The sequence below is a fragment of the Melanotaenia boesemani genome, chromosome 2 (genome assembly GCF_017639745.1).
Source record: "Melanotaenia boesemani isolate fMelBoe1 chromosome 2, fMelBoe1.pri, whole genome shotgun sequence".
Classification (NCBI taxonomy): Eukaryota; Metazoa; Chordata; class Actinopteri; order Atheriniformes; family Melanotaeniidae; genus Melanotaenia; species Melanotaenia boesemani.
Window position 1 is genome coordinate 31,069,822 of NC_055683.1, and position 14,321 is coordinate 31,084,142.

Here is a 14,321-nt window from a genome sequence, read left to right on the forward strand (position 1 = left end):
TCACACATTATGTTCATGTTCTACAAAAATCTCCCTAAGATGCTCAGAGACTACTGCTGTGTGAATTCAACCAATCGCCCACATGAGAGATTACTGTGACAAATGGTGACAGGCCTGACTTCTCTCTGTTTCCTATTCTCATTCCTTCATGTGTCTTTTTTATTCTCTCCATCCTTTCATATTTCCTGTAATCAACTCCAAGATCATTTTCTGGCATGACAGCTAACAATACCCTGTAACTAAGGCAAAATATTACTTCATTTTACTTATCTGTTGATCCCTGTATTTCTTTTTTCATCCTATTGGGATTTAATTTTGTTCAAATTTGATGTAGTTGGATTTATTGGCATTGAGGTTGTACAGCATTGCCAAAAACATTTAAACAAATTAAACTGACATTAATCTTAATTAAAGAGCTTTCTTTCTCCTCCAGTCTTGCATACACTGTTGGATTATAAGTTGACTTTATCTGTCTCTCTTTCATTGTTTTTTCTTTTCTTAAGGGTTTCTCTATCGATGTTTATTTCTACATTGTCTTATAGTCTGTTAGATGCTGAATGACGTCTGCCCCAGCTCTATGTGGCAGGGTTCAAATGTCAGTTTCAATAACTATCTTGAATGTGGGAAGGAGGAGGCAATGTGATGCTTTAGAGCAGTGATGGGCAGCCAAGGAGAGGATGCTCTCATGACCTACCTTATCCAAGCAGAATGGGCCTCCATGAGCTATGAAACCATTTAAGGCAAAAACAAAAAGACAGGTTTTTAACATTTTGGTGCTTCTTCATGGGACACTTTTGTCAAAAAAGAAAATCACATAATGATGTTCATTCTCTCTTGTTAATTAAGAGTCATCCCATTAGGTGTTGCTTCTCTATCTTTTGTTTCAAATAAAAACAGGAAAAAACGTGTAGACAGGGGATTGTTGCTCTGCTTCCAGTATGGTTAACATAAGCACAATAATGCGAAGAAAATCATTGATTAGAGAGAGGGAAAAACTGATTAGAACATTATTGCAGAGTCCAGAATTTAAATTAATTTTAGATCATTTTACTATTCAAACAGAATAAGAAAATGTCTTTAAGGTGTTTGTGTGTTAGATATCTCAGTGGTTGGCATGCCAGCGTGTGCATTTGCTATGACTGCTTGTCTGTCAGGGTACATGTGTTTATGTAGACACTGATCCTATGATTTCTAAGCACACATAAAGGCAAACAGATCTCACATACTGTGACTCTTATCTGGGAGAGCATGCTGTCAAGAGGGCACCACTCTGCTCTGTCTTCACTCCCCATTACACATACCCCCCCGTTGTCTTATTCAGTGATTCTCATTGCACACACACAAATGACACAGCAGCTCTGTGGGCGAGAGGAACTGAGCCGTGGCTCACTGCTTTCTGCAGACCTGTTTTAGAGTTGAGATATGATAGGAGCGAGTGGCAGGCAGCCAACTTAGCCGTGACGAGGAGGTGGGATGGTTGGAGATTTGGTGGAACAAGACGGAAGTGGGCCACGTTTGCGAAAGAGGCAGTATATCCCACAGGAGGGCATTAAGAGGAAAGATAAATAGATTTATCATCCATGTGTCCCAAAGTGGGTTAAACTGCAGAGCACTTTGGTTGTTTTTTTTTTTTTGTTTTGTTTTTTGTTTTTGGTCTTAAACTGTTATTTGGTATAATATTTTTTTTCAGTTTAAAAGTAAGCTTAGTAATTAATCCAACTGATGGCATTATATGCAATTAAAATGAACATTTTTTAAAGTGATATAGATATAATAAACTGCAAAATTTGTATAGGAAAGCAGAGGTAAGAATTATTGTTTTGCCATACTTTATTCAGCAAGGACTTAAGGCTACCTCTGATCTGCTGTTGTTTCTATCTCAGACCTTAGAGCTTGTTGCATTAATTGCCTCCCTGGAGTTAAGTTCCGCATGTCAGCTTATGGTGCCCAATGTCAGGTTGCAACAACAGTGTTGGGAGAAAGAAAGACAGGAAAATTATAAATGGTTGCCCTTCAGAGGATTTTGTGAAACTCATCTTGTAGCCCAGCTTGTCCCTGGCAGCTTCACCCCTCCATCAGGATGTACTTGACCTAGCCTGGAGCTGCAAATGTCACCACTGAAAGAGGGAAGGTGTGGCTGATTACCAAAATATCCCCACATCACTTCAGTAGCAACAGGCAGCCAAGTCACATAAAAACATAAACAGAAATGCTGACATCTCTACCAGGAAATGCCCTGGGACCTGTGAAATAAATAGCAAGAGTGAATAAAAAGGAAAAAAAAAAAAAAACAAAAAAAAAAAACTGCAAGTAGGAGCATGACGTTGTAGATATTTAAATTATATAAAAAATGTATGTCTATGAAATTAGGATTGTTAATGCCTTTGGTCCAGATTTGACTTTTATATCTTTTCATGCTGCCCATATAATTATCTTGATATTATTAACTATCACAAAAATAAATCCTTCCTATCTGTCTCCTATTGTATGATTTTGCATTAAACACAGAAACTAATAGCCAGGTTGGTTCTAATTAGTTATAAAGCAATCCGCATCAAAACCACATTAAGTCTGCTTGGCATTGATTGAAAGACCAATGGCATGCTGAGCTGTCTGGCTGTCCAGCTAATTGTAACAGCATGATAATGAGAAATTAGATTACTATCACACCCTTTAACCCTCTGCAGCTACAACACTTCCCCAAAAAGACCTAGAAATATTCAGATGATGTTCAATGTTTCTTCACAGAGCCACCCTTTCAGTCTGCTTTCACTCTCACTTATCCCCACTAAACCAGCCAGTGTGGATGTCCATCTGGCTGATTTTGCAAACAGCTCCTAAAAAGAGCAAAACAAGGAAGAGCACACAGACTTTTTGCTCTGTTTTTAAAAGGAGGCTAAAGTTGAGCTGTTTACTATAATTCTCTACCACATGAGGTGAAAGCAGACAGTCTGGTAAGATTAAAGAGCATGACATTTTGGTTGTAATGTGAGCTCCTGATTATGGCCTTCAGATTTATCTCTCATTCCTGCTATGATGACTGGGGTGATGGGGGGGGGGGGGGGGGGGTTGGGAGTTATCTTTTGGAGGAAACAAGAGCACGACAATGAAAGGAGATAAGGTTAGGATAACTGTTGTGGTCTGTTTACACCCACTGAGAAGTGGTTATGAAAATCATTTTACTCCTATTTTACCTCCATGAAAGACTTGAAATGGTATTCTCCCCTCAGATGAACCAGCAGCATGGTCCTTACCTCTTAATCTTGGCATGGCTGGATGGATTACCATATGCTTGTGGGTCTTGGCACTAGTTGTAACAACAAATGCATGCCAATATATCTCAAGGGTAAGAAAATACATGGTTGAATAGCTCTATTTTAACACAGCAAGAGAAACCCTTTTGACCTGGGCATCACTGGGCCATGACACTCCATCTGGTATAAGATCACAGAGTAAACTACTCAAGAGTTACTTTTCACATTAAACAATTTTATTTTAAATTTCTTAAGAGGAACTACAAATAATGAAATTAAATAGGTTGCTCAAATGTAGGGATGAGAGATAGAGGTCGTAAAACAAGGGCAAAACCAGAGAGTGATGATCGTGTCGTGTCCTCAGCCCTGCGTCATGGTGCTCATTAATCGTGATGAGTTGCCAGACGTCATCTGCCTCTGGCTGTCAGGTGGAAGATGAATTGTCCTGAGGTGTTTCACTGTATTTACACTGTGACTAGAGTTAGACTTTGCTCATGGGAGATCCATCAGACCCGTACAGGCAATCATGGGAAGAGGATTAGGGAAGCCCATTGGTCCTCTGTCCTTTTTTAGTTTTTTCTTGTATTAAACATAGAGTTAATAAGACATTAAACGTAAAAAAAAAAATAAAACATTGTAAGAACTGCTCTGTTTCAGCAGTTATACTCTGTGGCTTTGACTTGAGTTGTGTTGATTGCCTTATGTTTGATTTTAATATACTGTTCTCTGTGGTATGCATTATTTAACAAGCCCTGTTTCCAAGTCTTAAACCAGGCCATTGGAATTCAGGCTATCTAGCTAACCACAGTTCTGTATGGAAATAGGGCAGCACTGTCTGTTTTCTGCCAGCTAGGCCAGTAAATGTAAAAGCTGCTAAATTTCAGCTATGTATGTGCAGGTTATTTAGTGCATCTCCTTTATTACTTTCACAAGTTTATATTTTACTTTGGTTGCTGTAGAGAGATACAACAAATCTTTCTGTGTATCAGAACTTGCCCACCGGATGAATATTTAATCAGTAAATCGCATTTGCAGTAAAAAGGTAACATGAAACCAATTTTATAGCCCTTAACTTTGTTTGTTGAAATGAGACCTCTGTGACATGAGCCAAGCTAGAAATCATATCTTCAGTCATATACCCTCTCATTACAGCAAACAGACCTCATGCAGTATACAAGACTTTACAATTTGTTTTAAAGGAAGAATTTTTAAAACCTGGTTACAATTTGTACTGAATGATCCTCCTTCTTTGATATCATTCATTGGCCATTTTCATAAGCCATTGCTGGGTTAGAGATAAGTTTTAATATACAAATGCAGCTGAATTTATTTATTTTTTGTGAACTTGTCTTGCCTTGTGATTTAGTGTGTAGTGTTTTCTATGGTGTGTAGAATTTAACAATGTTAATATCAATGCACGTTTCTGCTATATCACTCTCTGATCAGTTTTAGCTCATTGATTAATGTTTTATATTTTAATAGATAGATTGATATTTGTTTTCCTTACAATTTTCTGTTTTTGTTTTTTCTTATTCCAGGAAGCCTTTGTAAGACCTGACCAGGGATAATAAAGCAAAACTTGGCTAAATCTAAAGAAGTTTTTTTTATTATTATTAATATGAATTGTTCCTGGCAAATAAACTAGTAAATTAAAATAAAAAAGAAATATAGATGGTTCATATGGAGTAGTAAAAGTGCCAGAATGAAACAGTTAAATATCTCATTAAATAATTATTTAAATGTGTCATTAAATAATTAAAATGACAATTAAATACATTAATGTGTTATTAAATGTATCACTAATTCATTAAAATACCAATTAATGTGTGTAAAAACATATATAATGATTTCACTATTTAATTAATTATTTCATGGTTCTGTGTTGCAGTTCATCATGAATTTATTTTATCTGTCAACCTAGTCCATCAAAGTCAGTGGGCGGATCCTGATGCCTGATTGGTAACCCACTGCACTGCAACACAGGACCATGAAAAAATTCATTAAAGAGTGAAATAATTATAAATGTTTTTACATACATTAATTGGTATTTTAATGAATTAGTGATAGATTTAATAACACATTAATGTATTTAATTGTTATTTTATTTATTAATGACACATTTAAGTTATTATTTAATGATATATTTAATATCTGGCGTAGGTACAAAAACCAGTGTACTCCAATTATAGTCTACTTTTGGGAGAGTCCCTACCTCCACGACAACTCTGACACTCTCGTATACACAAAATCTGGAAAAATGGGAAACTGCAACATCAATGGTACAGAATAAAATCAAGGAAATTATGTGAAATGTGAGACATTTGTGCACAATCAAATATTACCTTTCACATCAATAAAGAGGCACATTCAATATCAATACTCCTAAGAGTGCAAAAAGAAAAACAACAACAACAAAAAAAAACAGGATTTACAAGAGAAAGGGAGGTGGTATTAGTAAGAACCTCAAACACTAAACTATGTTTTGTCATTGTGAAACAAAACTTACATGTTATAAAATACATTCAGCTAAATAAGGCGGACAGTCTGCTGCCAGTCAATAAAATAAAATGCAAAAAGTAAGCTTTGGTCATTCATTCTAAGACACAGCAGAGTGGGACGCAGACTGGAGGCTGGAGCGTCTAGAGGTGAAGCGTTTGAAAAATACAAGAGGTGGATTTCCTTTTTTTTATTTATTCTTACACAACGCTTTTTTTTTATTGTTGTCCCAATTTCTGTCAAGACAGTCTCTTTTTCCCGCAACTCCTTGGCCACTTCATTAATAGCGTTGATTGTGTCCCTTTGCACCTGCAGGACTTCCTCTGAAGGTACATATTATTTAACATTAAAAAAAAACTAGGACTAATCTCAGATGTATATTTATTTTATAAATTAAAACAAATGACTAAATTACCGGCATCACAGCCATTTAGCAGACACTTTTCTCCAAAGCGAACTACCGTGGGCTGTAGCGTTAGGGGTCTTGTCTAAGGCCCTAACTGGAAGGTGTTAATATTCACCCTGGTGTTATTCGAACTTTGGTCTCCCGCATAGGAGACGGGTGCGCTGCCAACTGAGATATCCAGCCGCACCATCCGATGCCTCTGGCGTGCCTTGCCCTCTGACACGGCATTGACAGTTTCTGCCACCTGCTGCCCTCCTCTGCCTTTCTGACACTGGTAATGCACACGCCATGCCCACCAATTAAAACCTTTTTACATTTTTCAGCGTGGTCCAACAGAATCTTAAGTCTCATATTCTGAAAAAATCTGCTTCTTCCCTCCTTTCCCCTCCTGAGCCATCATGGAAATGATATGATGAATATTTGTTAAAGGCGTTCACCTGACCTTTTATAGCCACCATAAGGGCAGGGCAAGGTGCTCCCTCATGTGTGCCAACTTTAGAGTTGTTCTGATTTATAAACAGAAACAGGTGTGCGACATGCGTGCATGCATGCTTTTATAAATCTGAAAGATTTTTTTATTTCCTTTATTCCCTATGTATGCCACCTGTGGTCTGCTTTGCTACCCAGAATTTTATAAATGAGGCCCCAGAGCAGTAAGAAGTTGATGCTGGCCATTGAGTGACAGATCAGTTTCAAAGTCATTTCATATTTTTTATGTTCAGGAATCCAGAAGAATTTACAGATGAATGAGAATAAGTTTTGTCTATCTCTTACTATTAGCAGTAAAACAGTCATGATTTCCTTGATATCAATTTAAATTAATTTTTATGTCTTCAACGTAGATACAAATATGCAACCAAGTAAACTTTCTTTATTCCAACCTTCCCCCACCCCATTCTGTTTGCAGGATGGCTCCAAGCAGAGGCAGGTGAGGAAGAAAACTGTGTCCTTCAGCTCAATGCCGAGTGACCGTAAGATCAACAGCACAGCTGCTTGCATGGCCTTTATGATGGAAGGTTGTGAGATGAAGAAGGTGCGCTCCAATTCGCGCATGTACAATCGCTACTTCCTGCTGGATCCGGACATGCACTGGCTCCGTTGGGAGCCATCCAAGAAAGATTCAGAGAAGGCCAAACTGGAAATCAAGAGCATTAAGGAGGTCCGTTTGGGAAAGAAAACTCCTGTTCTGCGCAGCAACGGCCTCTCTGATCAGTTCCCTGATGAATGCGCCTTTTCAATTATCTATGGAGATAACTATGAGTCCTTGGATTTGGTGGCTAGTACAGCAGATGTTGTCAGCACATGGGTCATGGGCCTAAGATATTTGGTGTCCTATGGCCGCCACACCGTGGACATGGTGGAACCAAGTCAGCCAAGCCTACGAACATCTTGGATTGGCTCAGTGTTTGAGCTAGCAGATATAGAAAAAGAAGGACACATAGACTTGTTCAGAGCCACTCAAATAATCAAAGGGCTCAATCCTGGAATGAAAGAGTCTAGGATAGAGCTGAAGTTCAAGGAACTACAGAAAGCTAAAGACCAATATGGAGAAGCAATTAATATGGATACATTTGTGGAGGCCTATTGTGAGCTCTGCACTAGACCAGAAATTTTCTTCCTGCTGGTTCAGTTCTCTAGTAACAAGGAATATCTGGACAGTAAAGATCTGATGTTGTTTGTAGAGGTGGAGCAGGGTGTCGAGGGGGTAACAGAAGAAATGTGCAGAGATATTGTTCAGAAGTATGAGCCATCTGCTGAGGGCAGAGAAAGAGGCTACCTCTCTATTGATGGTTTTACACACTACCTCCTGTCCTCCGAATGCCACATTTTCGACCCCCAGCACAAACGTGTGTGCCAAGATATGACCCAGCCACTCTCCCACTACTACATCAACTCCTCACATAATGCCTCCCTTCTGGATGACCATATCTGGGGTTCGTCAGACATCAGCAGCTACATTCGAGCTCTAAGGATGGGATGTCGCAGCATCGAAGTCATAGTATGGGATGGCCATGATAATGAACCAGTGGTGTATGTAGGGAGTTCTGTGGCCTCACAACTAGCTTTCTCTAAAGTTCTGGATATCATCAACCAGTATGCTTTTGAAAGCTCTGAGTATCCCCTGATCCTCTGCTTGGTAACCCATTGCTGTATCCCCCAGCAAAGGGTCATGGCACAACACATGAAGAAGATTCTTGGAGACAAGCTGTACATTGAATCTCCCAACAAAGAGGACAACTACCTACCCTCTCCTGAGAAACTTAAAGGTAAAATCCTGCTAAAGAGTAAAAAAATGCCACCCAACTGCACTGATGCTGAGGGAGATGTGACAGATGAGGAGGAGGGTCTGGAAATGTCCCGTAGATTTGGAGGTGATGAGAAGGACCAGTTGAATGGATTGGGCTGCAAGAGACTAAGGCTATGCAAGGAGCTATCTGACCTTGTGTCTCTCTGCAAGTCAGTACAGTTCAGGGACTTTGAGATCTCTAAGAGAGACCAAAAATACTGGGAGATATGCTCCTTGAATGAGGTTGACGCAAACCGATTTGCCAATGAGTTCCCAGAGGAATTTGTCTGTTATAACAAGCGCTTCCTCTCAAGGGTATACCCCACACCCATGAGGATTGATGCCAGCAACATGAACCCTCAGGATTTTTGGAAGTGTGGGTGCCAGATTGTGGCCATGAACTATCAGACACCAGGCTTAATGATGGACCTTAACCTAGGCTGGTTCAGGCAGAATGGCAACTGTGGATATGTTTTACGACCAGCCATCATGAGGGAGGAAGTATCCTACTTTAGTGCCAATGCTCGCGACTCCTTGCCAGGAGTGTCTGCACAGCTTCTTCACATCAAGGTGATCAGTGGGCAGAATCTGCCCAAGCCTCGTGGCTCTGCTGCTAAAGGTGATGTGGTGGAGCCCTACATATATGTAGAAATCCATGGCATACCAGCTGACTGCGCTGAACAAAGAACCAAGACTGTATCCCAGAATGGAGACAACCCAATTTTCGATGAGAGTTTTGAATTCCAGATTAATTTACCAGAACTTGCAGTTTTACGCTTTGTGGTTCTGGATGACGACTACATCGGAGATGAGTTCATTGGCCAGTACACCATTCCCTTTGAGTGCCTACAACCAGGCTACAGACATCTCCCCTTACAATCTCTTACAGGGGAGTTCCTACCCAATACCACTCTCTTTGTCCATGTAGCCATCACCAACAGGCGGGGTGGTGGAAAGGCACATAAGAGGGGTCTGTCTGTGAGGAAAGGTCGGAAGGCTCGGGAGTACACCACCACCAAGACTACAGGGATTAAAGTGGTGGATGAACTCTTCAGAGCTTCCACGCAGCCCCTCAGGGAAGCTACAGACCTCAGAGAAAATGTGCAGGTTAGTACATTCTCACAATGTATTTAAATCAACATCAAAAAACCATCAATGATGGGCTTTGTGTTGCTTTGATCTGACCTTGAATGATGAGACATTTACAGTTTAATAATGAAGAAAAGATAATTATGTCATAGATTTGTCTAGATTTTTTTTTATATATAAATATGCAGCTGTCTTCATCATATTGTAAAATCTTCACCATTACGTACATTTGCATTTAGCTGTTACAGCTTTGTTTTTGCATGGTTTGATTTTGAACTGATGAACTGATTGACTGTGTGGTCTTTTGATGATTTAGCATTAAACGTTATATGTTTTTGTTTATTTACTCAAAGCATGACTAATAAGCAGGCACCTATTGCAGTATCCCTGAAAATAGATTTTGTCACAGATTAGAGTTTTAATTGCTGATGCTTTGCTGAAGACGCTCACATATATCCCACTCTAAATACGACCTTGACAGTGTGCTTTTCTGTAGATTTTTAATGCTAATTGAGTAAGTATGATAACTGTATAATGTATTATATTGTGTGCATCTCGAAACATTGTGTAAATGTAAAAGTCCTAAGGAAAAAAGCAAAATCATAAAAATTAATTTATCCTCATGCTTACATAATGTCCTACTTTGTATTAAAGTAGATGAAATCTACTGATATCTCCTTGAGATTACATAAGCACTCCTATTAAAAGTTGATACATGAAAAGGCATATTACATTACTTCAGTAGCTCCAAATCTGATTTGTTTGTGACTGGACTCACTTCTCTTTCTCTTGCTATATTTGATGGAGATTTGTCATTAATATTGTAGAATAAAAAAGGGCAATAAAGTAAAATTGCTGTACAATTAGGAGGTTTATGAATAGTGTAATCATTAACGAGGGCATTTACCACTCAGAGAAGAGGACTGGGTTGCTAGGCACTTGCCAGACATTTTAAATACTCCTCTAGATGAGCTGAGATTTGTAACTAATGTGATGACTAACTGCAGAGGTCTCTGTGCACACTTTATTTTTTTGGTGACAGATAGGTTTGACATAAAACTTTTCTCTTGTTTTAACACAAGAAAATCCAGTAAGCATTTTATTTTGTATTGCTTTGGTTTTTGTAAAGTGACATACTTTTTTCCCAAGTCAATTCTGAGATGTTGAGATAGCTCTAGAAACATGTTTCAGTTGGCAAGGGACAGTTTGTGTTAGTAGAATTGTTTTAAGTGAAATAATGACAAAAATAATAATAAATAAATATGTCATTTGTTCCTATTGTGTCTTTAAACTTTTAGAACCAAAGTCCCCAAATTTAGGGACTTCGAATACAGATGGTTCTAGACTGTGCCAAAACAGCCAAGTTGGAGACCTCGCCTGAAATGTTTGCACTACACTTCTTTAATTTTGCAGTTGACCTTTGCAGAAATAATGTTCTCATATTATATAATAATTTTGTAGAATTTTGAAACTGCTGCTGCATCATTCAAGAGGGATTTTCATATTCATCCCAAAAGTAGTTTTTTTTCCACTTAAAGTCCAGTTTAAACTATCATTTACACATTTGTTGTGCACAGGAACCAAAAATAAATTTACCTTTTACTGTGTTTTTCCTTTGACTATTTTATATGTACATATATATATTCTTCTAAAAATAAAAACAGTTCAATCTGTGGCAAGTTTTATTGGTCTATATCTAAATAAATAAACCTGCCTAAAAATGATGGTAATAGGTAGTTGACAAATTTTATAACTGATTATAATCTCAATTTTCCTGGTTCCGTCTGATCATTTTAATAGCTCAATATCTTTGTGTATGGCCAGAAGGCTTGACAAAATTAAAAATGCGTTGCTGACTCTTGCGTAAAAAGACAATCAAATACAAGCTTTCCTCCAGAGGCTGCACATTACACATCCCAGTTTATGCATTCAGGCCATAAATACATAAATAAAGTCATCCTGTGTTTCCTCAGTATGCAGTAACCTCACTCTAATGGTACCACAAACAAAAGACAGACCAAACTAATTAGCACAGAAGTAATTAAACATCCTTTGGCATGCTGTCAAGCATATTTCAGTTGTAGAAACAGGCATTCTCTGAAGAAGAGAATCTTTTAAACTTTCCAAAACCTGACAGGGAGAAGTGTTTTAATGTTAGGAGGTGAAACCGATTCTTCGGATTTTTGTATATAGTAGAAACATCATCAAATTAAAGCCTAAACAGGGAAAGATCAAGATCATTTCTGTTATAAAAGAAACAATTAGACAATTAATAATTTATACGGACAAAAAAAGCAATCCACCATGAGACCAGAGATTATAATAATCTTTACTATTATCATAGTTTTCCATTCGATCATATAAAATGTTTAACTCATAAAAGGTCATAATGCCGATGCAAATGCTGATTTGGCATCAGTCAGCATAAAAAATGACAAATAAGGATGGAAATATCAGTCAGATTTGACCAAGACTAATTATACATCGTTACTTCTGTAAAACTGCAGTAAACTAACTAATGCTAAATTTGGAATTAATCACAGTCCTGCCACGTGTCACAGATAAGACTTTAATCTGTGCCATAATTCATCTTTCATAATAAATGGATTCAGAATCTAATCTGTGGGCCGGTATGAAAAATGTCGGCAGGTGATTGAATATGAGTCTGTGTTAACCTGATCAAATAACGCTGGCAGCGCTAACCACTCACAAAGCTGCATTTCCCTCAGGTTTGAAATGTAAATTTGTCGTTTTGAAATGAAGATAAAAGTTCATGAAATAAATTAATGTGGTGAAGTTGAGAGGGATGCTAAAACGTGGATGAATTAATGTGTTTGCAGAAAAAGGCACATCCCTTTTAAATGTAAAAAGGCTGTTGAGAAGGCTTTGTAGAGGCCAGCTGTGAATATCTTGATGTCCTGGATCAGGAGGCTTCTGAAGCAGCAGCAAAAGGACCCACAACCCACAAAGCAACACATCTAAAAGCTTTATAACTCTTGACTTCTCTGCCTGGAAACTAATAATAGAAAACAAGTCTTGTGTACTCATTACAACTAAAACTATAGACATAAGGGCATACTAGCATATTAGCTGTGAAGCAGTACACACACACACCCACATACATAAGCACACATGCTCTTTAGATATTGCAATTTTTTCACCTCGCTAAGCTTTTTTAAGACTTATTTTTTCCTCAAACTGCAAGCTTCCATGGAGTTTGCTTTAAAAAATGAAAGAAAGAGATGCAGATTTGACTATTAAAAAGATTGAGGGAATCCATGAACACTGACAAATCAGATAAGATTGGATGCTGTGTTTTATATGCAGCTCAAGGCAGTAGATCAATTGTTTCTGCAAGAGCTGGAGTGTCCAGTGATCCTTAGAAAGTTTAGATAGAGTTGGAGGCGTGATGCATTCAAGGAGTTTCTCTTTTTTTTTGGCAAAACACTTTGATGACATTGTCATCATATTAATGCTGCATGCCAAAGGCATGAAAGACACACGGAGACAGAAGCAGAAAAAGACAGAGAGCCGGCCAAACAGAAACAAAAGCAGTGTTGTAACCAGACACGAAGTTCTCATTTGGGGAATGTTGGAAGAGGAATAAAGTGGGGGAAGGGAGTAATTAAAAACACAAGCCTCTCGTTGGGTTTTGTAACACACTGACTTGGAAACAGTATGTCTTTTATTGCTCAGTAATTATCAAAAAAACATTTATGCATGTGGTCCCTTACACACATGCAAGGAATTATACAAAGCTTGCTAATAACTTCAGCTTAGACCACACTGAGACATAAAGGCATGTAAGCACACATGGCCATAGTTAATGCACACGCACGCATAGATCATCACACACGGGGTTTTTAATCAGCCTCAGAGCTGTCCCAGCTTCCACCATTGTAGCATTGTGTAGCTGTGTATGAGGTTCAGCATACAGATGCTGTGTTCCCTGGCCACCCTCTTTGTTTACAGGAAGGTTGAGCTCTGCAGTAACAGCACATCCTCTAAGGTATGAGGATTTTTCTGCAGGCCCGGAGGTATAGCCCGGGAGACAGCTGGTTCTCACACCACACAATGCAAAGTGTGGACTAATTCCCTTGCACTCTTTTAATTGCCCCCCCCTTCTCTCTCTCTATATTGTCTCTCATTCACTCTCTTGCTCTGTACCTGACTTGTGTTTCTCCAATGTTTTCGTTATGAGCCTCACTTCATGCCCTCACACCTTAGCACACACTTACTCAGTTGCATGCCTTTTCTTTAAATGTCTCTTTATCTTCTCTCACCATACTCTTGCCTGCTCCCTCAGTTAGGGTTTGGTTGCATAAATTCCCTTGCTGGCAGAAAAATCAAACACTACAAGAAGTGGTTGCATATTCACAAGAGCTTTTGAGACTTTGAACCAAGACGTGCAGCAGCTGTGGGCTGGAAAGCATGCTGGCAGAGGAACTGTGAAGAGTGAAACACAGGGAGAATTAGGCTTGGAGCACGCTCTAGATGAAGCTGTATTTAAGAGAGCAAACTGTTGTTGAACAGTATGAACAGAACTGCCAGGGCATGGCAGAATGCATGTGATTTGGGGTATAATTGTTTATGTCAGATTGGTGGTTTGTTAGCCAGGCAAGGAAATAAATGGTATGACTTTTTAGCAAGTTAAAGCGTCTCAACTGTCCAACACATAACATTCAATAAGTGGAATTTACAAAGAATTAATTGAAAAGAAGTAGAAAAATAGCTTATAAATGAAGATTCAATATCTCAAGGACTTTGTAGAAAGGAAGTGCACGAGGCA

The 14,321-nt window shown here is 38.6% G+C and overlaps 1 protein-coding gene across 2 annotated transcripts in view; it reads left to right on the forward strand.

Moving 5' to 3' along the window:
* Nucleotides 1-14,321, forward strand: part of si:ch211-210g13.5 (inactive phospholipase C-like protein 2) — a 64,415-nt gene that overhangs the window by 31,719 nt on the left and 18,375 nt on the right. Inside the window, exons 1-2 of one of the 2 annotated variants that reach the window (XM_042006661.1) lie at nucleotides 3,246-3,346; nucleotides 7,064-9,550. In XM_042006661.1, the coding sequence (XP_041862595.1) occupies nucleotides 3,269-3,346; nucleotides 7,064-9,550 (2,565 nt within the window). In that variant the 5' untranslated portion in view covers nucleotides 3,246-3,268. Of the gene's footprint in view, nucleotides 1-3,245; nucleotides 3,347-7,063; nucleotides 9,551-14,321 lie in introns of those variants that run through there. The other variant, XM_042006652.1, reaches the window with a different exon arrangement.